The following is a 20,735-nucleotide window of genomic DNA, read 5'->3' as shown; positions in this document are numbered from 1 at the left end:
GTTCTAGAACTTTTTGAAGCCCCCTCATATCTAGCCTTTTACAGAAAAGTTTGCTGTCACATGCTCTACGTTGTCAAGTTGTGACTATTCCCTTAATTCAAAGATTTACTTCCAAACGATAGGCACCTGAGTATGGATTTTGGCCAAGTGATAAAGCAAAAAAATTGAAACCACAGAATAAAGTGTTCTGGTTTTTAAATAACTACATGCTGGGAATATGCAGATAAGCAATACCAAGCTGAGTGATTTAGGAGATGCAACATTCAATCAACTTATCAGAAAAAAGTTACCAATACTCATTAACGATAGGGTAACATTTCCACATGTTGTTGGGTGCCACTGAGTCACTTCTGACTCATGGCAACCCTATGCGAATGGTGGACATTTCAGCATGTCTGCAGGACAAAGGTAATTAATATACACTTTAAGCTTATGGAAAATTTAAGATGCATCGGAGAATGACAGGGTGTTTCAGCAAGTGGTTGACACACACATACACTTGTATGTATGTGTCTCCCAATATAGATATTCATATTTTTTTGGCTGTAAGGGACTGATAGGCAATTTGTCTTTTATTAGGCAGACTGAATGTCTGGACAATAATTTAGGAAGAAATCACAATATAATTAAGATGAATACTTTCTCCAGTAAATAATGCAACAAAAACAAAGAAAGAATGTACTGATTTTTAAGAGACCCAAGAGGCACAATGTCGTTACAGACAACCTGTAGATCTTTATGGGAGCAGAAAGCCTCCTCTTTCTCCTGTGGAGCAGTTGGTGGATTCAAACTGCTGACATTGCAGTTTGCAGCCCAACTCTTAACCCACTACACCACCAAGGTCCTTAAGAGACATATTGTTGCGGTTGCTGTTAGGTGCTGTCAAGTCAGTTTCAAGTCTTAAAGACCCTATGCACAATAGCATATAACACTGCCCAAGGCTGCACCATCCTCACAATTGTTAACATCTGAGACCATTGCTTCTGCCACTGTTCCAATCCACTTCTCCTTGGGGGGGGTCATCTCTTCCTTTCTTTTGCTGACCCTCCACTTTACCAAGTATGATGTTTCTCCAGAGATTAGTCTTTCCTAATATGTTGTAAGTGCCCTCAAGTCTGTTTCAGTAAAAGAGATGAAGTTTCGCCATCCTGGCTTCTAAGAAGCACTCTATTCTACCAACATAGATTCGTTCTTCTGGCAGTACATGGTACTTCCATATTCTTTGCCAATGCTACAGTACGACAAACTAACAGACATATTAGCCAAATGTACTTTATGCAGTTTTTTTTTTTGAGTCCTGACTTGAACAAAGCAATTGTACAAAAAAAAAAGCATAGGGGCCTACTGCTAAATCAGACAATATTAAGGAATTACGTTTTTTTTTAGAGTATTAATTGTATTATGGTTAGTTTTTAAATACTTATTTGCTAGTCTTGCATATGAAAATATTTATAGCATAATGAAATAATGCTGGGATCTTCTTCAAAGTGATTTGGAATATAGGAAAATTTTTATATGGAAAATAACTGAAAATTAATGCTAGACACGTTGTTGTTAAGTGCTACCCAGTCGATTCTGACCCATAGCGACCCTGTTTCCAAGGAGCAGCTGGTGAGCTTGAGCCACTGACTTTGCAATTCAAACAACTTTGCAGTCTGACGCATTAGCCCACAGCTGGACATTGGATCATTTAATATACTAGTCTCTAGACATTTATCTATGTTTGAAATTTTTTCTAAGAAACTTAAAGAGAGGGGATAAAAAATATATATATATATATGTGTGTGTGTGTATATATATATATATATATATATATATATATATACATACATACTTTGAAAATTTATAGAATCTACTTAAAGTTTCATTTTCTATAGCTATAACTATGTATTTGTGGTATATATTTTTTAAATGATTTTGAAATTACATTCATACATAAACACCATGAACAATGTTAGTATTTGTAACAGGCTGAAAAGCTAAGAAACAGAAATCCTTACAGATTTCAGACTGTTCAGAAACCACAACAGATAGAGGACACTGAGCTTCTATTGTTGTTATTAGGTGCCCCGGACTTAGTACGGACTCATAGTGACCTTATGCACAGCAGAACAAAACATTGCCCGATCCTGGGCCAACCTCACTACTGTTGCCGCGCTTGAGTCCATCGATGCTGCCACTTGGTCAATCCATTTCATTGGGGGTCTTTCCTCTTTTTCAGGAATGGTAATGGTTGAACCATATGAACATGTTTAATTAAGGCTATATACATGCTGTTTCAACAACTATACATGCTGTTGAAATGGTATTTTCTGTCATTATTCAATAAGGAATCTATATACCCTCCCCCTATTATTTTTACCTCTTTAGACATAACTTCTGAAATATTGTACGATTCATCTTCTCTTCCTCTTTTTTTTCTCATGACTATAAAAAATATGTATAATTTTAGTTTTGCTAGAAAGTAGAGCAAAAATATAAACATCAAAATGAAAACAAGGACATTTACCTGAATTGTCTCCACTTGTATCAACTGAATTTCTACCCTACAAAATAAGGATTTAGGATATTATTTCTTTTGCACCTTTGATATTATATATTAAAAGACACTGATTAATTTGTGATAAGAAAATGCTCCTATACAGTTGAATCACATCCACAATTCTTTAGTATTATTTACCTTGTGTAACCTTTTTCTGTAATTTCCTACTATAATCTAAACGGCCTACTGTCCTCAACATTTTTCTACTTAGCTAAAATTGATTTTACTTTGAAATAAAATGCAGATCTTCTGTAACTGCACATTTATGCTAAGTAAGTCAATAGATACGATGTGGAAGAAATATTCCTTTTCAGTACAATTTATAAACTAAAAGCAAATTAAAGTAGAAATAAAAGACTAAAGTATAATAGTGACAAGATATAATGGAAAGGAAAAGAAAAAATGTTAAAAACAAAGTTTCAAAGTAATTACTGGATGAATACTTTATCATGGATTATTGTTGTTGTTAAGTCCTGCTGAGTCAGTTCCTGAGGAGCAGCTCATAGATCTGAACTGCTGACCTTCTCATTTGCAGTCCAGGGCTGATTCTACAGCACCACACCAGGAGTCCTTAGCATGAATAGTGTTATTGTTGTTGTTAAGTGCCATAGAGTGAATTCTGACTCATAGCGACCCTGTACAGGGTTTCTGAGGCTGTAAATCTTTACGGGAGAAGAAAGCCTCATCTTTCTCCCGCGGAATGGCTGGTAGTTTCGAACTGCTAACTTTGTGGTTCACAGCACGATTCATAACCACTACACTATCAGAGCATGAATAGTAGGGAACAAATAAAAGAAAAAAAAATGGCAAGAAGATAAATAGGAGAAGTGAAAAATTAGAGGACTAAGAAAACTATTTCAATGGACCGGTGAGACAGAGTAGGAAGAATTTAGTAACTAGAACCTTTACAACTGGCTAAGCCAGTAAAATTATCTTTGATCAATTTTCTCATAATTTTATAATTTCTCTGTAACAAAGCCAATTATCAGGTACTTTATTACCACCACTAAATCAGCTTAGAATCAAGGAACCAGACTTAAATAAATTTCAGCACGCTACTTAGCTTAATGTGTTGCTATGAGATAAAGCACTGAACTACAAGGTCAGTGGTTCAAACTTACCTGTGCTCCTTGGAAACCCTGTACAGTGTTGCTATTAATCAGATCCAACCCCACAGCACACAACAACACAACTTATCCGATGAAATCGAGACATACCCCACACTTTGTCTCTTGGTATTCTGACATTTCCTAGTAAAGGCAATTTAGTGCAGAAGCTGCATGTGGGCTTTAACAAAGAAGGTTCCTGGGTTCAAATCCTCATACTAATGGTTCATAAACCCATGTATGTGTAAAATGGGTAATATTAGTAACTTTACCTAGTATAGCTTCTCTGAGGATTAACAGAATATATGTAAAACATACAATGAAATCTAAAAACTGAAACTTCTGATAGCTAGAAATTGACAGTAACCTGTTTTTCTAAGTCTCTTAAGTTTTCCATTATTGATGGGGTGAGGTCTTACCACTTTTTTATTGCTCTTTTTAGTGGAAAATATTAAGAGTTTTCTTCTCTGACAGGTTTCAGCCTTTTTCATGTTTTTTCACACTTTTTACTGTTTACAGTAAAACTTCTTACTGTACACAGTGCTTAACAAATGTCATGTCTGTTATTTCTCTTTCCACAACTATTATTCAGGCAATTTCCATCAAGGCATTTAACAACCCTACCTTAAAATCATCTCCAAACTATCACACATAAAGTTCAGGATGTGCCCAAATGAAATGCTCTAATGTTCAAAATGTTATTAACAAATACATATCAAGGGTTCCCATTTGACCCCACTGCTACAGGTTCAGGAAAGATATAAATTTAAATTATTGTTATTATTGTCATGGCTGAAAAAGGCTATCTACATTAAGAGAGTGAAGCCGCAATAAAATACAAATAGTAAACATTATGGTCTGCACAAGAAATTGCTAGTCACAGCCCACAGAAAAGGAACTGAAGATCCTTCCATATCCAAAACTGAGACACAGATTTTACATGTTTTTAATGTAATTTTTAATATAAAAGATAGTTTATGAAATAAAGTCAATAAACAAAAAAGTCAAAAGTACACAAAAAAGAATTTCTTTAGTATTTGAGGTAATATATAAAAATTACCTTAGTAACCTTTAAAGATTCCTTCTTCCTCTGCAATTTCTCTTTCTTCTTCTGTTCCTATAAGATAATGTCTTAGTGTCACAAATGGAAAATACAAAATATAAAACATATATATCAGCTCTCAAGTTAAGTTATATTCACAATAAGGAAATTAAATGAAAAAAAAAAAAAGTTTTCAGGAAACACTTGTGCTTCAAACCTTTATGGAACCCTCCTGTCATCAGCAACTGAAACCCAGACCAAAATTAATGAACCAAAGTTTTCAGACAAGAAGCAGCAAAACACACTAAACACTGAGAAAAGGGAAACAAATGAGGTTAAGTCTTCTCACTTCCAGCTAACTTCCTGAAAACAATTTTCAGGTATGGATAATGTAGGTGGAACCCAAACAGCCCAACAGTTGACAAGACAAAGTTTAAAATATAGGGCAGCTAGCAGTCGTTGGAGAAGGATATCATGTTTGGTAAGGTGGAGGGTCAGAGAAAAGGAGGAAGTACTTGGCCAAGCAGCAGCATCGATGGACTCAAGCATGGCAACAATAATGACGCTGGCCCAGGATCGGGCAGTGTTTCATTCTGCTGTGCACAGGGTCTCTGAGTCAGTACTAACTCGATGGCACCTAACAACAATTAACAGCAGTCACTAAGTTGAGTTTCAGAGAGAGTTGCAGAAACTAAGCTGAAAATCTTCAGCTAAGTACTGATCAGCACATGAATGGAAGGAACCACCAAGGTCAGTAAGAGAGCCCTTGGATCGAAGCAGGTAGAACAATTTCCCAGTCTTTTACAAGTGGTCAGAAATAGTTCAAGTTACCATCAGCTAAAGTAAAAACACCTCCTAACATACAAAGCATTGAGTACTCAGAAGAGGGTCCAAGTTACTCCAACACTAACTAATACAGCTTCAAAATTATTAAAGAATTGCAATCATTTCTTAGAGAACGCTACAAGTGTTTGCCTAATAATAAATTATAATAATTCACTCATTTTGCGTCTTCTGTATATTTCATTTTTATCATACAATGGTTTTTAAAAGGCTTAAAAAAGAGAGAGAGAGAGAAAGGGCTCAAAAAGCAATGTGTAAATCCCAAATAACTGTTAAATTTTAATGAGAGTACCCAGGGACTTGATGTATTTGTTCAACTTATATAACTTTTTTAATTCTCATATATTTTAATTAAGAGACAAACAATAAACACATTAAAAATACACATAAGGGGTTTTTCAAAAGATTCCTGGAAAAATGGAATTAAAAGAATGAAATTTTCCATAAACAGAAGCCCCCTTGTATTGATTAGATCAATGCAATGGAAAAAAAAAAAAGAATAAGGCAAAGGGGATCAGGAGTAAGAGGTGTAAAGTAGCAATTTTATTTAAGATTATCAGGTCAGCCCTTAATGACAAAAGGATCTGAAGATGATGATGATATAAGCTATGCAGCCATATGAGGGAAAAAGGTCCAGGCAGAGAATTGTTAGCCACAATGACCTAAAGGTTCAAATGAAGAAATAATACTGGAATGCTTTAGGGAAGGTTAATGGGGTTAGGGAGGCAGAGACATTATTGCAATATTGTAGGACACTATAAGGATCTTGGCTTTTGCTCTGAAACAGAAAAGTTATTGAAAGATTTTGAGCTGATAGATGACATGACCTAACATTTTAAAGTCATTCTTTTCAATGTTTGAAATACATTATAAGGAACAAGACCAAACTATATAGCAAAACACAAATGATTTCAAATATATAGATTAAAAGTAAAAGGCTGGAATAATTGATACTACATTAAAATTAATCAAAAGGAAGCCTGTTGTTGTTAAGTGTCATCCAGTCGATTCCAACCCATAGCGACCCTGTATGGGGTTTCCAAGGAGCAATTGGTGAGTTTGAACCACCGACCTTGCAGTTCAAACGGCTTTGCAGTCTGGTGCATTAACCCACAATGACACACCAGAGCACAAAAGGAAGCTTGGTGGTGGTGGTGGTGTGCCGTGGAGTCACTTCCGAGGCTCTAAATCTTTACGGGAGCAGAAAGCCTCATCTTTCTCCCATGGAACAGCTGGTAGTTTCAAACTGCTGACGGTGATATTAGCAGCCTGATTCCTAACCACTAAGGGGCAATATTCATATCAAACTAGACTCCAAAACAACAACAAAAAAATAAGGCCACAGAAATTGTTAGTGCCATTAAGTTTGTTCTGACTAATGCACAACAGAAGGAAACACTAACCAGTTCTGTGCAAAACTTGAAAATATATATTCATTTAAATTTTCAAAGGGAACATTTTGCAAGTCAGCTTCCTGCCTGCAGGCACCTAGCCTTTTTCATTTCAGGAGCCTCAGGCTGCTCTATCTCTCTATGCCATCTCCTCTGCCTCCATCTCTGCTATGCAGTTTTTCTGGTTAGGATCCCATGCTCTTCCCTCTAAAAGGTTCTAGACTCCTCTGTTCCTGAAATGAAAAATTAACTACTCCTCCTTTTTCACTTCACATCTTTTACATTTACAGTTATGACAATCACAGTCATTATAACAATTACTTACTATTGAATCAAAAAAAATCCTATCTCCATCCTCCGCCATCCCCTTTTCTCCAGACCCATATGGACAAAAGGAAAGCTATTCATTGGTGATTCTAGCTTACCACCGCCCCCTGCCATGTTCTGAAACTACTAAGCACACTCATGAAAGCCTGCAAGCCAGCCACTATGCTTCCATGGTGCTCCATTTTTTGGCAGCCAATGTCTAAGCTGTACATCCCTATCAACCCAGTGTACCGAGGGGGCAATCTTGATTCTTGATATGAAGAATCCTTCAGTTGGAATTTTGAGCAACTACATTTATAAGCAAAAGTCCAGTTCATCAAATTGTTGTAATTTACACTTGCTCCCTGTATCAAACTTCTTTATATGCATCTGATGGAGTTCTGATCAACAAGTCTTCCAAACTAGGTCAAGTGGGTACCTTCTGCAAGTTTAGGAGTTCTCACTCGCCTCCCGTCACTTCAGCCCAGCTGGCCACTTCACTCTCAATTCTAGCCCCAGTGGATAATGCACTATCTATGGTCTCCATATTTCACACATCTCCCTAAACTTCAAAGAAGCCAGACTTTGCTCTTTTTTTTTTAAATCACAAAAGTCAACGAGTGTCTATGGAACATGGCCAAATTCAGTCCGTGTCTTCATTGCTGCATTTCCCCCACTTTCACTCACAAGTGACCAAGGCAGTCACCAGAGAGTTTACTATCCTGCTCCTGTGTTCTCTTTACGTTTCTGTCTTGGAATGGGGTTTGTCCTGATGGGCTGACTTTTCATGGCTTGATGGCTTCCAGGCAAACAGCTTGCTTGTTCTTGTAATAGACAAACAGTCTGCTTTTTTTTTTTTTCCCCTCTCTCCTGCTGGTCTTTCTTTCAAGAAGTAGATTTTCTATTCCCTTAGCTGCTCCAGGTTGGTCTGCTTGTCCTTTCAAGTGGGAATGTCCCACCTCAGAAGGTTCTGGGTTGGGCTCAGGATTCCATCTAAGGCCCCTTACTCCACACAAAGGCTTAGCAATAAAGCCTATTTCCCCGGGGCAAATTCTAGTACCCCTTTTAGCTAATCCAACAACACATTTGTTGGGATGGCTAAAACTAAACAGATTGACAGAATCAAGTTTTATGAAGATGTGGAACAAAGGGCTATTCCACAATGCAGATGGGAATGTAAAATAGTGCAACCAAGTAGAAAACAGTCCGTTTCTTAGAAAGTCAAATACATTCCTAAGATATGACCAGGCCATCCTACTCCTATTTAGCCAGAGAAATAAAAGTCTAAATCCATATACAGATTTGCACATGAGTGTTCATACAACTTTATTTTTAACTGCCAAAAATCGGAAAAATGGTAATCTACAGGCTAATGTATAAACAAATGTGGTATAAATGGAAATATTCTCAGAAACAAGAAATAGGAAATTATTAGTATCCCCAACATGGATAAATATCATAATTACACCAAATAAAGGAAGCCAGACAAAATACTTATATTACAATAGTCCATTTGTTTAAAATTCTAGAAAATGCAAGCTAATTTAAAGTCAATCAATAATTATTTAAGAAATAAAAGATTAGCAGGGAGGGTGAAAAGAGAATTAAAAAGGGCAGTTGGAAACTTTGGAGGGCGATGTTTATGTTCAATATCTTGATTATATAGTGTCTTTACCTACATATAAACAAACATCAAACTCTATAAAACTGTACATTTTAAATCTGCAGTTTACTGAATATCAATTTTTCTTAACAAAGTTAGTTGAATCTAACAAAAAATTCCATTAGCAATATAAAATCCACAATTTCCAGCATCCAAAAATATTACCCATGACCAGGATGTAAGTAAGTCCACCTGTGAATGAATGAAAGTATTTTCATACAACAGAATTTTTAAAAATCCAATTGACAAACACAACTTGGATGATTCTCTATCTATGCTGAGCAACATTAGACACAGAGTACATGCCATATGACTTATACACTTACTGCTCTAGAGAAAGCAATATTATCTATCAAGTCAATATTATCTTAACTGTGCTCATGGTTACATGAGTGTATACATCAAATAAATTAAAAGTATACACTTACAAATGTATGCATTTCATTGCATGGCAATTTGTACCACAATAAAGCTGTTTTTTTAAAAAAAACAATGCCAATCACATATACTTACCTCTAACTGTTGCTGTTCCATTTTAGTCAATAAAAATTTGGAATAAATATTGCTTTTCTCAAGCAAATGCTGAAGTCTTCGGTACCGAATGTCTGTTGACTCTCTATCCCAAGACTTGCGAGCCTAGGAAAACAAAAGAATTCCATAAATTTTGAGGTACTTTGACTTTTTCTTATGTAGGGTTTAACCAAAATATTTACTTAATATGCGTTGTTGTTGTTGTTGTTGTTGTTGTTGTTGTTGTTGTTGTTGTTAAGTGCCATCAAGTCGGTTCCAACCCATAGCCACCTATATAGGGTTTCTGAGGAGAGGCTGGTGAGCTTGAACTGCCGAGAGCTTGCAATTGAAAGGACTTTGCAGTCTGATGCATTAGCCCACAGAGCCATACCAGGACTAAAGGAGTACAAAAGCAGTACTAGCTACTTTAATTCAAAGAAGTTTAGCAGTGTGAATTCACCCCCTAAATTAGCATATGCAGTTAATTCTGACTCATAATAGGCCTATAGAACAAGGCTGTAAATCTTTACAGAAGTAGGCTGCCACATCTTTCATCCATGGAGCAGCTGGTGGGTTTGAACCCCCAACCTCTGGGTTAACAGCTGAGGGCCCACCCACTAAGCCAGCAAGGCTCATTCTACTAATGTTAAAGATATATAAACCATACCAACTAGCAGTTCCATTCCTGTGCAAGCAATTGTGTTTGTGTGTGTATATACCATGGACTGCCACAGATACTGGCCCAAACAATTTAAATCAGAATAAGGCAATAAGAAAAAAGAATCATTTTAAAAAGCTCAATGGGTGATTCTGATATGAAGCCAGGATCACAAGCTGCCTTAGAGGATAATTTGAAGAGACTATTTTGGAAAATGCTGTCAACACTATCCTAACTTTCAAGACAGATATTTAGCCAAGAAAATCTTTTAACGCTAATTCTTTATCACCACCCAACCAAGTCAACAAGCAAACAAGTACTGAGCCCCTAACTACAATTCATTACATAAAGTCACCCTTTTTACTGTTTGTTCATTTAATACTATAGATGACATCATCAATGTACCTGAAAACGACAAACATTGAAAAGCATACATGTTGATTGAGTCAGTTCCAACTCAAAGTAGACCTGTGTAGGTAGGGTTTTCAAGGAGTAGCTGGTAGGTTTGAACCACAAATCTTGCAGTTAGGAAGCAGTCCATTGCTTATCCTACAGTGCCACACCAGGACTCCTTAAGGAGCAAACAGTAATGTACAAAATATAAATCCTGAAAAATTCAATGTATAAACAAACAAGGTTGGAAAAATCAGAGATTTCCAAAATAAAATGATATCTGATCTCTCTAAAAAACAATGAGAAAAACAGAATGCAGAGTTTGGTCAGGTAATGTGGTAACCCTTGTCTGAAAGCATTAACAATCATACCTGAATAACTTTTACAATTAAATAGACCCTTGTAGATTAGTTGTTGCTGTTGTTGTTAAGTGACCCAGCATAAGGTTTCCGAGGCTTTTTTAAAAGTTTGTGGGAGCAGAAAAGCCTCATCTTTCTCCTGCTTATAGATTAGTACACATCTGATATTAGTCTAGAAAAACTTATCCACGTTATCTATTTAGTGGCAGATTTTGCTTGTTCAATTATACACCAAGCCATCTGATTTTTAATCAATATAATTGGAAAAACAAACAAAACAGTCTAATTACACACTTCTTTCCAACCTCATATTTGGCAGTGATGGTAAGAGAGGTGTGAAAATTGCGCTACAAATTCATTTTGTAAAAAATGCCCTAGCACCTTGCTGTGTTAGCATGTGGAAATATCCAAGGCTTGGCATAAGCTAATTAACTTAGTGGTTAAGACTTGCCCTTGTAAATTAGTTATCATTGCACATTAACTTTTATTTCCCTAGATATTTTATAACATATTGTTGTTGTTAAGAGCCATTGAGTTAGTTCCAACTCATAAAGATCCTGTATAGTGTTTCAGAAGAGTGGCTAGTGAGTTTGAACTGCCGACCTTGCAGTTCAAATCAACCTTGTGGTTGAATGCTTATCCTACAGTACCACACCAGGACTCCATATTGTATATTAGCATATAATATAGAACTATATTCAGGAGCTCTAGTAGCTACAAACTGGGCTGCTAACCTCAAGCTCAAGGAACTCTGGTAGCATAGTGGTTAAGAATCGGGCAGTGAACCTTAAGATCAGCAGTTCAAGGCTACCAGCTGTTCTTTGGGAGAAAGAGGAGGCTTTTTGCTCCGGTAAAGATTTACAGCCTCAGAAACCCTGTACCGGATTGACTATGAGTCTGACTCCACGGCACATCACCATACCTTTCCATGGAGTCCTGGAATGGCACTGTGGGTTAATGTGCCAGACTGCAAAGCCATTTGTTCAAGCTCACCTGATGCTCCTTGGAAACCCTATACAGGGTCGCTATGGATCCAAATAGACAGTACTTCACAACAATTTAGCAACAATAGCTTTCCAAAAAGCTCCACCATTCTAATCCTTCCCCCATGCTCCCAGAATGCTCACTAATGCTAAACTTAAATCTTTTAAACTAACAATGACTTCTTTCAAAAGGAAATAGGGATGAAAAGTCAAAGAAAACAGCTAGCAAATGAATGTCAAAGTAATTCTCCAGGCTCTTTGCAAACCTTAAAATCTCCTCAGGAAAGGTAAATGGTTCACTAAGGTAGTGCTTCCTCTATACCACCCACAAGTATTCAAAATATATGCCCATAGGTATGCATTCTGTATCCTCCTCAAAGTAAAAGAACATTTATTTTTGCAGTGAGCTTTATGACTTCTAAAGGAAAAAAATTTTTTAATCTTAAATAGAATCTGAAAATTATTCATATAATTTTTTCTAGGGAGTCAGAACTTTTTGAGTATTAAGTACAAAATTTCACCAAATTCTTTCAATGCCTGTACATAAAAAAACTCATTGTAGTAAAAATGGAATACAATACTACTGGGGTTTAAATCATACCCTTGTACGGAGTCCTGGTGTGGCACTCACTGTAAGATAAGTAAAGGACCACAACCACAAGGTCAGTTTGAACCTGGTTTCCTGGGAAACCTATACAGGGCCGCTGTGAGTTGGAACCCAATGATTCAGAACCCCTTCCATGGCACTAACAACAATTAGAAGAAGGAATGTAAAGAACATAACCCTTTTGTTAAATGGAGGATTGTAAATGACTTTAAAGCTATTTAGTTCAATGAAGCAGTATCATACCCATTATCTGTTGTATTTAGTTCCCTTGAATCTGTTCAGACTCACAGTGACCCTGTATAGTTGGAGGGTCTGAACCACCAAAGTAACAGCCCAGTGCTTCTCCTACTGTGCAACATCAGGACCAAGACCTCATACCTATGACTCATCAATAACAAGCACAAAAAATGTTTATAACTCAGTCAAATGTCTGCTCGTAAGTTTAATTTAAGGTCAGTATAAACTGCAAGGCCCATGGTTCAAATTCAGTAGCTATTCCTAGGATCCCCTGTATACAGGGTAGCTGCCACTCGGAATCAACTCAAGGGCACTTAACAAAAAATGTAAGTTTTGAAGGAACCAGTAGTATAGTTGATCCATCGACCTGGCTGTTCCATCGGCTTTACAGTCTGGTGCATTAACCCACAGGGCCACACCAGGATTAAGCAGTACATAAGAGCTGGAGTCTGGATGTGGTACTGTAGCATTCATTAGGCACAGAACTGCTAATCTCAAGGTCGGTGGTTCAAACCCACCAGCCACTCCTTGGAAACCCTACAAGCTTGCTATGAGCTGGAACCAACCTGCTGGAACTTCACAAGATTAGTCTTTCTCCTGTTGTAGCAACTCTATAAGGGAGTTTCAAAGTGTTCATGGAAAACTGGAAATTTTCCACAAATGCTTTGAAGCCATCTCATATACTTCAAAGAAATTCAACCTGCCAAAGGATACAAACTGCTTTCAGTGACCACAAGGTAGACATTCTGTACAAGCAAACCAGGAGTACAGTAACTTACCACTGAGAAAGCATAGAATTTTAGCTAATGAATCTTCTTTAGCAACAGGCGGCCCAAGATAGCAAAAAAGAAAAGAGAAAAGCAAGTGGATCACTTAGATGGCAAACAGCAGTAAACTAAAGGACGTCCCCGACTTTGATTGAAATGAAATCAAACTAGTAGTCTTAGTGGGAGCTCCATGGCTTCACAGAAAAAGCACTCAACTGCAAACCACAAGGCCAGCAGTTGCAGTCCGCCAGTCGCCTGGGAGAAAGTTGTGGCTTTCTACTCCCGCAAAGTTTGTTTTGAAAAAGCATCGGAAAGCCTACACAGGGTTTGCTATGAGTCGGAAGCAAATCGCATACACTTCACAAGACTGCTCTTGGTAGTCTCAGGCATTATGACTGCAGGTTGGAGATGAACGCTGGCCAGAGGCCCGCAAATCCAGGGATGAACTCTATTTAAGGAACCCAGCTGGCGTGGCGTTGTGGTTATGAACCGCAAAGTCGGTGGTTCAAGCTCACCAGCCGTTGCTCGGAAACCCCAAGCAGGATCTCTGTGGGTCGGAACCGACGGGACGGCGCTGACCACCAACCATCCTGCGTGGCCTCGGGCCTCAGGACTCCAGGCAGAGGCCGATTCCGTCGGAGGCGCGCGGCTGACCCCAGCCCGTGGGGCTGCGGGTCCTGGAAGCTCTCCGCCCACTTCCTGAAACGGGGTCCCTCCAGACACCGTGTCCCCCGCACACAGCCCCTCCAAGCACCAGGGAAGCACGCGCAACCACGCGAAGTGATCGGGCCGCTTTGCCCACACCAGCGTCTGGGTGCTGGGCAGCGGCGGAGGCAGTTACCTTCTCCAGCATCTGACGCTCCTGCTCCAACCCCGCCGCCTCCAGCTGCTCTTCCTCCTGGAGCATGGCTGCGGTGATCATGGTGCACTCCGGCTGCTCCACCATCTCGAAAGCTGAGGCAGAGTCTAAGAGCACAGAAGGCACTGAAACCGGTGGTCGTTAGAAGAAACAGCCATTCCTCCTGCTCCAGCCATCTCCTCCCTGGCCCAGCCAGATGTGCTGGAGCCACAAGTTCAAATCCCTCCCGCGGATGGCGCCCCAGAGCTCCGCAGTACCTGCAAGCTGCCAGCACGCCAGGGTCTGACCTAAGAAAACTCAGCAGCCCAGCATCAAATCTACTGTGTCATGCAAATCTCCTGTGTCACGCGCCCGCGCCCCACCCCCACCCCCCAGTTCCTTTCCGCTCTCTCTTCAGCCCTGCCTGGGGTCGGCTTCGGCCCCCAGGTTCCGCTGCAGCCTCCATGCTGCCCCCGGAAGGGACGCCGCCACGCCCGGAGGGAGGCTCTCCTCACTCACCTTCGCTATTTGCAGGCTGCTCTGCTGGCATGGCTGGACACACAGCCAGGAAGCTGCTCCCCTCCTCTCAGCGCCAGCCACGCTGCACGCTTATTTCTCACAGGTGCCACCAGAGCTTGCCTTCGGGTCAGGGAAAAAAGCGCGCTTCTCGGTTCGCGGGAAAACGCTGTTAGCTCGCGATATTTCGTGTTCCCCGCCTACTCTCGAGCCCGCAGCGCGAGATTTGGGGTAGTTTGGTTTTCCTCCAGTACCAGAAGACGAAAATATTGTGAATAGCAGTAGACCACTGTCAGATAAAGTGCCCCAAAATGAGCCCCTCAGGTTGAAGGCACTCAAAATATAACGGGAAGATCTGCCTCCTTAAAGTAGAACTGACCATAATGATGTGAATGGAGTTAAGCTTTCAGGACCTTCATTTACTGATGAGGCACAACTCAAAAGGAAAAGCACTTACAAATATCCATTAATAACCAGAACATGAAATGTGTGAAGTATTAATCAAGGAAAATTGGAAGTTGTCCAAATGAAATGGAACACACAAGGCATTTGTTGTTAAGTACCACTGAGTTGATTCCAAGGCATAGTAACCCTGTACAGAGTTTCCGAGGAGCAGCTGATGGGTTTGAACTGTTGACCTTGTGGTTTGCAGTTCAGTGTTTATCCTGCAGTGCCACACCAGGAGTCCATCCTAGGCATTAGTGAGCTGAAATGGACTGGTATTGGACATTTTGATTCTGACAATCATATGATTTACTATTCTGGGAACGAGAAATTGAAGTGAAATGGCATAACATTCACTATCAAAAAGAATATTTAAAGATCCATCTTGAAATACAACGCTGCCCTTATAGGATAATATCCATATGTCTTACAAGGAAAATCAGTTAATATATTATTCAAATTTATGCACCAACTACTAAAGCCAATGATGAAGAAATTAAAGAATTGTATCAACTTCTGGTGTGGCGCTGTGGGCTAATGCGTCAGACTGCAAAGTCATTTGAACTCCAAGGTTGGTGGTTCAAGCTCACCTGCTGCTCCTTGGAAACCCTATACAGTGTTGCTATGGGTTGGAATTGACCCGATGGCACTTTACAACAGCAACTTCTTTAGTCTGAAATTGATCAAACACACACACACTGTTAAGATGCATTGATAATATTGGTGATTGGAAATGTGAAGATTGGAAACAAAGAGGAATGATCAATTGTTAGAAAATATGGCTCTGGTGATAGAAATGATGCTGGAGATTGCATGATAGAATTTTGCAAGATGACTTACTCATTGTAAATACATTTTTAAACAACATAAAAGGAAGCAATGAACATGGACCTTACCAGATAGAACACAAAGGAATCAAACTGACTACATCTGCTGGGAAAGACAGTGAAAAAGTTCTGTTATCATCAGCCAAAACAAGACCAGGAGCCAACTGTGGAGCAGACCATCAATTGCTTATATACAAGTTCAGGTTGAAGATGAAGAAAATTAAGTCAATGACAGCCAAAATATGACTTTGATGAGTATATTGCACTTGAATGTAGAGATCATCTAAGGACAGTTTTGACAGGTTGAACACTAATGATCAAAGACTAGTGTGATGATGTCAAGAACATCATAAATGAAGAAACCAAAATGTCATTAAAAAGACAGGAAAGAAATGACCAAACTGGATGTATGTCAGAAAAAACTTTGCAACTTGTACTTTAGTGTAGTGTGGTACAGTGAATTATTACTCTTCCACCAGAGTCTTTTCAACTCCTACCAAATGACTAGGTGGGACCATGCAAATAGGGGTATGGGACTCTAACGTGGGGATTGGCTAGTTTCCCCATCCCTCTAATTTAAAAGGAGCTATCTCAGGAGAAGAGACAGACAATCCCAGGACCATCAACAAAGAGGATCCACAAGCAAAGCGAGAGATCCGTATGTAGAAAAGCAGCAGCAATGGCAATCGAAAATACTGATTCCTATGATAAGGAAGTCAGGCATGCCTTCAATCTACAACTTTCTTTACCCTATGCTGATACCAACTCTACTTCTCAGTTGGGTTCAATAATCCATTGCAGTGGCCACACCTAACTCATAGACAACATTCATGCCTATAGGACTTATTAGGGAAGTTGTTGTTGTTGTTATGTGTCGTGGAGTCGGTTCCGACTCATAGCGACCCTTTACAGGGTTTCCAAGGCTGTAAATCTTTACGCGTGCAGAAAGCCTCATCTTTCTCCTGCAGAGCAGCAGGTAGTTTCAAACTGCTGACCTTGCGGTTTGCAGCCTGATTCGTAACCACTATGCTACCAGAGCTCCTTTAACAGGGTAATATTCAGGATAAGAAACAAATCAGAATACAGCGGCTTTTCAGTCAGCAGCACCTCTTCTCAGTCATACCATCGACACTCCTCTCTCCGGTTCATGGCACTGCAGATAAATGCACCTCACCTAGACCATGGTATTTTCGATTGCCTCATATGCATATGAAAGCTGGACAATGAACAAAACAGACTGTAGAAGAGTTGATACGTTTGGATTATGGTGTTGAAGAATATTAAAAGTACCACGGACTGCCAGAAGAGCAAACAAATCTGTCTTGAAAGAAGTATAGCCAGAATGTTCCTTAGAAGTGAGGATGGGGAGACTTTGTCTCACATACTCTATGGGTTGGAACCGACTCAACGGCACTTAACAACAACAATCAGGAAGAACCAGTCCCTGGAAAAGGCTGCAACAATGGCCTTAAATACAATGACTATGAAAATGGCACAAAACTGGGGGCAGTGTTTAATTCTTTTGTACATAGGATCACTATGAGTTGTAACTTATTCAATGGCACCTAATGATAAATAATTATAGATATTATAAAGAAATATGGAGTAAGGTTGTGAGAATGATCAAGGATGGATGTTGAAATAAAAATCCTCCTCTACAAAGTCCTGTGTGGTGCTGTAGGATAAGCACTGGACTGTTAACTGTGAGGTCAGTGGTCCAAAGCTACAAGCTGCTCCTAGGAAACCCTATACAGGGTTGTTATGAGTCTGAACTAACTCGACAGCACTTAACAACAAAAAATCCCATCATTTCCTTACTCAAGATCCTCTAACTGCATTACTCATAATAAAAATCCAAGCTTTATTATGGTCTACAAGATCCTACCTGTTCTGGTTTTTGCTCATTTCTCCAGTTTCCATGATCACTAAACATCATCATTCTACTACAGCACAATGGGCTTTTTGCCATTTCTTCAGCTGCCAGTCTCCTATCTACCTAAGGGTATTCACTCTCAAGGTTTGCTTTGCCTGAAGTGTTCTTGTCCAGGTCTTTGCATGGCTTATATTTTTCCATCTAGGTCCTTGCTTTATGTCATTTCCTTGTTGTTGTTAAGTGCAGGCAAATTGGTTTCCACTCATAGCAATGCTGTATAGGGTTTTCCAAGGAGCAGTTGGTGGGCTGACAACAGCAAGATGGTATCAATCCAATAACTTTTTTCCCAGAATAGAGCTTTGTTTTCTGACACTATCTCTGTTGTTGTTGTTGTTAAGTACCATCAAGTCAGTTCTGACTCATAGCAACCTGGTATAGGGTTTCCAAGGAGCAGCTGATGGGTTTGAACCACCAACCTTGTGGTTCAAACTGATCTTGTGGTCCAGCGTTTATCCTACAGCACCACACCAGGACACTATCTCTAGTCATGAGAAAAGAACTTATTTTCCATTGTTCATCATATGTTGTTGGCCTCCTTTATACAAATCCTTGCTGTATGAATGTGTGCTTGGAATATGAAGTATTTTATTATTTTTTTAATAGCAAATGAAAAATCAAAATAAACGATTATGAAGATAAATTACTTCATGATCACACTTTAGAACTATACCCTCCAGTAGAGTAGACTCTTTAGAGCTGACTGTTGTAGGTACAAACAGCATTGCTTCCTAAATTATAATGAAAGCTATTGTCTTGAAGTCAGAAGCTATAGAAATCTCAATGCCCTTTTGCAAATGCTACCTTATTTTTATAAAATCAAAGAAATATACTCAAACCAATATTATATGAAGGTTATCAATACAAAACTAATCAGAAAAAGCTGACTTTAAAATAGTATACTGCTAATTAGAGAGTTCTAACAAAAAAAGCACCACTGCCCAAGTGGATTCCATTGCATATGACTCCTAAAGGACAGAACAGATCTACTGTTAGGGTTTCCAAAGCTGTGATTTTTATTGAAGCAGACTACTACATCTTTCTCCTGAGGAGTGACTCTGAGTTCAAACCTTCAACCTTTCAGTTTGAGCTGAGTGTTACCACTGAACCACTAGGGCTCCTTTCTAGAGTCTTCTAGTGGCTTTTAATAGTGCCATGAAGACCGAGGTCAAAGGAAAAAGTGAGAAACAATTGCATATACATTCCAAGTTGATTAAAGTAAACAAACAGATGGAACACCAAATCAAATTTCACATTACCTTAAGAATTTTAGGAACAGTTATTTTTAATTAAAAAATAAAAATAAAAATTTTAAACCCTGCTACACACTGGCTATGTAAATCACCAAACTTTGACAGTACTGGAGGTTCAAGGGAAGATAAAATGCAATATTTAAGCTGCTAGTACTGCAAGTCCAGAGAGCTACCCACCCACCCACCCACCCAAAAAAAAATATGATTGATGAAACCAGATACCCCAAAAGTAATGAATGAAGACTCATTTCACGTAATTACTCTGCTTATGAGTTTTATTTACACAACAATTGTTACTAGTGGTTTTAATGAATTCCTTGTATTTACATTTTATATACACATTTATACTTGAAAGGTAAAGAAACTGTACAATAATAAAAATAAGAAAAAGAAATATAGTAACTTAGGTCCAACTTAGAAAACAAATACACAAAAGTAAGATTCAACTGAGGCATGTAGCACAACCTCAGAGAGATTCTTGTCAGGAGTTACACTCCCTCTAGCAGGGTCATCAAGACCAAGGAAGCAGCTACCAGAGCTAAATGTTATCCCAAATCTAATAAGACCCTGGATTATTTCCTCAATATTTTATTACACTACTGGTTTCCACTAAACAAGTCCCTATAACACTAGTTAATTTCTGAGGGTCCCACTGGTAATCCCTAGACTAAAATAGCCCAGGGAGTAAAAACACATGGGCACACTCTGGTCCCACAGTCCTAAAGAGGCAGTCACTACACTAACAAAGATTTCAGGATTGTTAGTATGGAGACTATATACCACTAACAAATAGTGTACTTAAATGTTGTTTCAAATGAAGCGCAACATGAAAATACACTATAAATCTAATTATTTACCAAACAGCATATTATAAAGATATCGCTCATAATATTCAAGTGACTTATTTTAGGTGCAAAAATTAAATACATGTATTATTATAATAAATTTAATGCCAATTTCCCAATGATTAATAATTTATTCATCTACAATACCATCCAAGTTAGACTTACTAGAAAAAGGTAATTTTATCTTTTTTCGTTTACTCTTATTTCCACTGATTAGAAAATTATGCACAATGTTTTACAAGTCAGGAATTGACTACATATTAAGATTTCAAATTTCAAACTGGAAATAAATTTGTTTTTAAATACAGTGAAGAAATTTTAACCAAAAAAAAATTAAAGTCTTACCAAGTAGGATGATACTTAGAGAACTCTTAGAACTCATTAATTTTTAATCTTACCAGTGAAAAACCTCATTTATATTTATGGACTAACTCCCAAAGTCAAGTCTTAAGTCCAGTAAAGTGCAAAGAATTGTCTTTCTACCAGTTATTTAGTTTTTCTAGTGTAAAATAACTAGATGAACAATCTCTTGGACTAGAAACAGAAAGGCTAAAATTCTTTGAGTGACAAGAATTCCTTAATGGATAGAAACAATTTCTTCAAAAACAAAGATACAATACTGTGTAAAAATACCTCAATGAATGTTAAACAATCTTCTACCAATATTTTGTATTT

General features: G+C 38.5%; 1 protein-coding gene across 6 annotated transcripts in view; it reads right to left on the bottom strand.

The window, feature by feature from the left end:
• Positions 1–14,353, bottom strand: part of HELLS (helicase, lymphoid-specific) — a 41,745-nt gene extending 27,392 nt beyond the window's left edge. For 4 of the 6 annotated variants that reach the window (XM_006831163.1, XM_006831165.1, XM_006831164.1 and 1 more), the window contains exons 1-5: positions 14,249–14,353; positions 9,407–9,529; positions 4,709–4,765; positions 2,510–2,546; positions 2,363–2,427 (exon numbers count right to left, since the gene is read on the bottom strand). In XM_006831163.1, the coding sequence (XP_006831226.1) occupies positions 2,363–2,427; positions 2,510–2,546; positions 4,709–4,765; positions 9,407–9,529; positions 14,249–14,353 (387 nt within the window). Of the gene's footprint in view, positions 1–2,362; positions 2,428–2,509; positions 2,547–4,708; positions 4,766–9,406; positions 9,530–14,248 lie in introns of those variants that run through there. The other 2 variants (XM_006831168.1, XM_006831167.1) reach the window with 2 other exon arrangements.
• Positions 14,354–20,735: the final 6,382 nt, after the last annotated feature.

This window comes from Chrysochloris asiatica, unplaced genomic scaffold (assembly GCF_000296735.1).
Source record: "Chrysochloris asiatica unplaced genomic scaffold, ChrAsi1.0 scaffold00003, whole genome shotgun sequence".
In the NCBI taxonomy this organism is placed as follows: domain Eukaryota; kingdom Metazoa; phylum Chordata; class Mammalia; order Afrosoricida; family Chrysochloridae; genus Chrysochloris; species Chrysochloris asiatica.
Note: the sequence above shows the minus strand (reverse complement) of the source record. Positions and strands in the feature narration are given on the sequence as shown.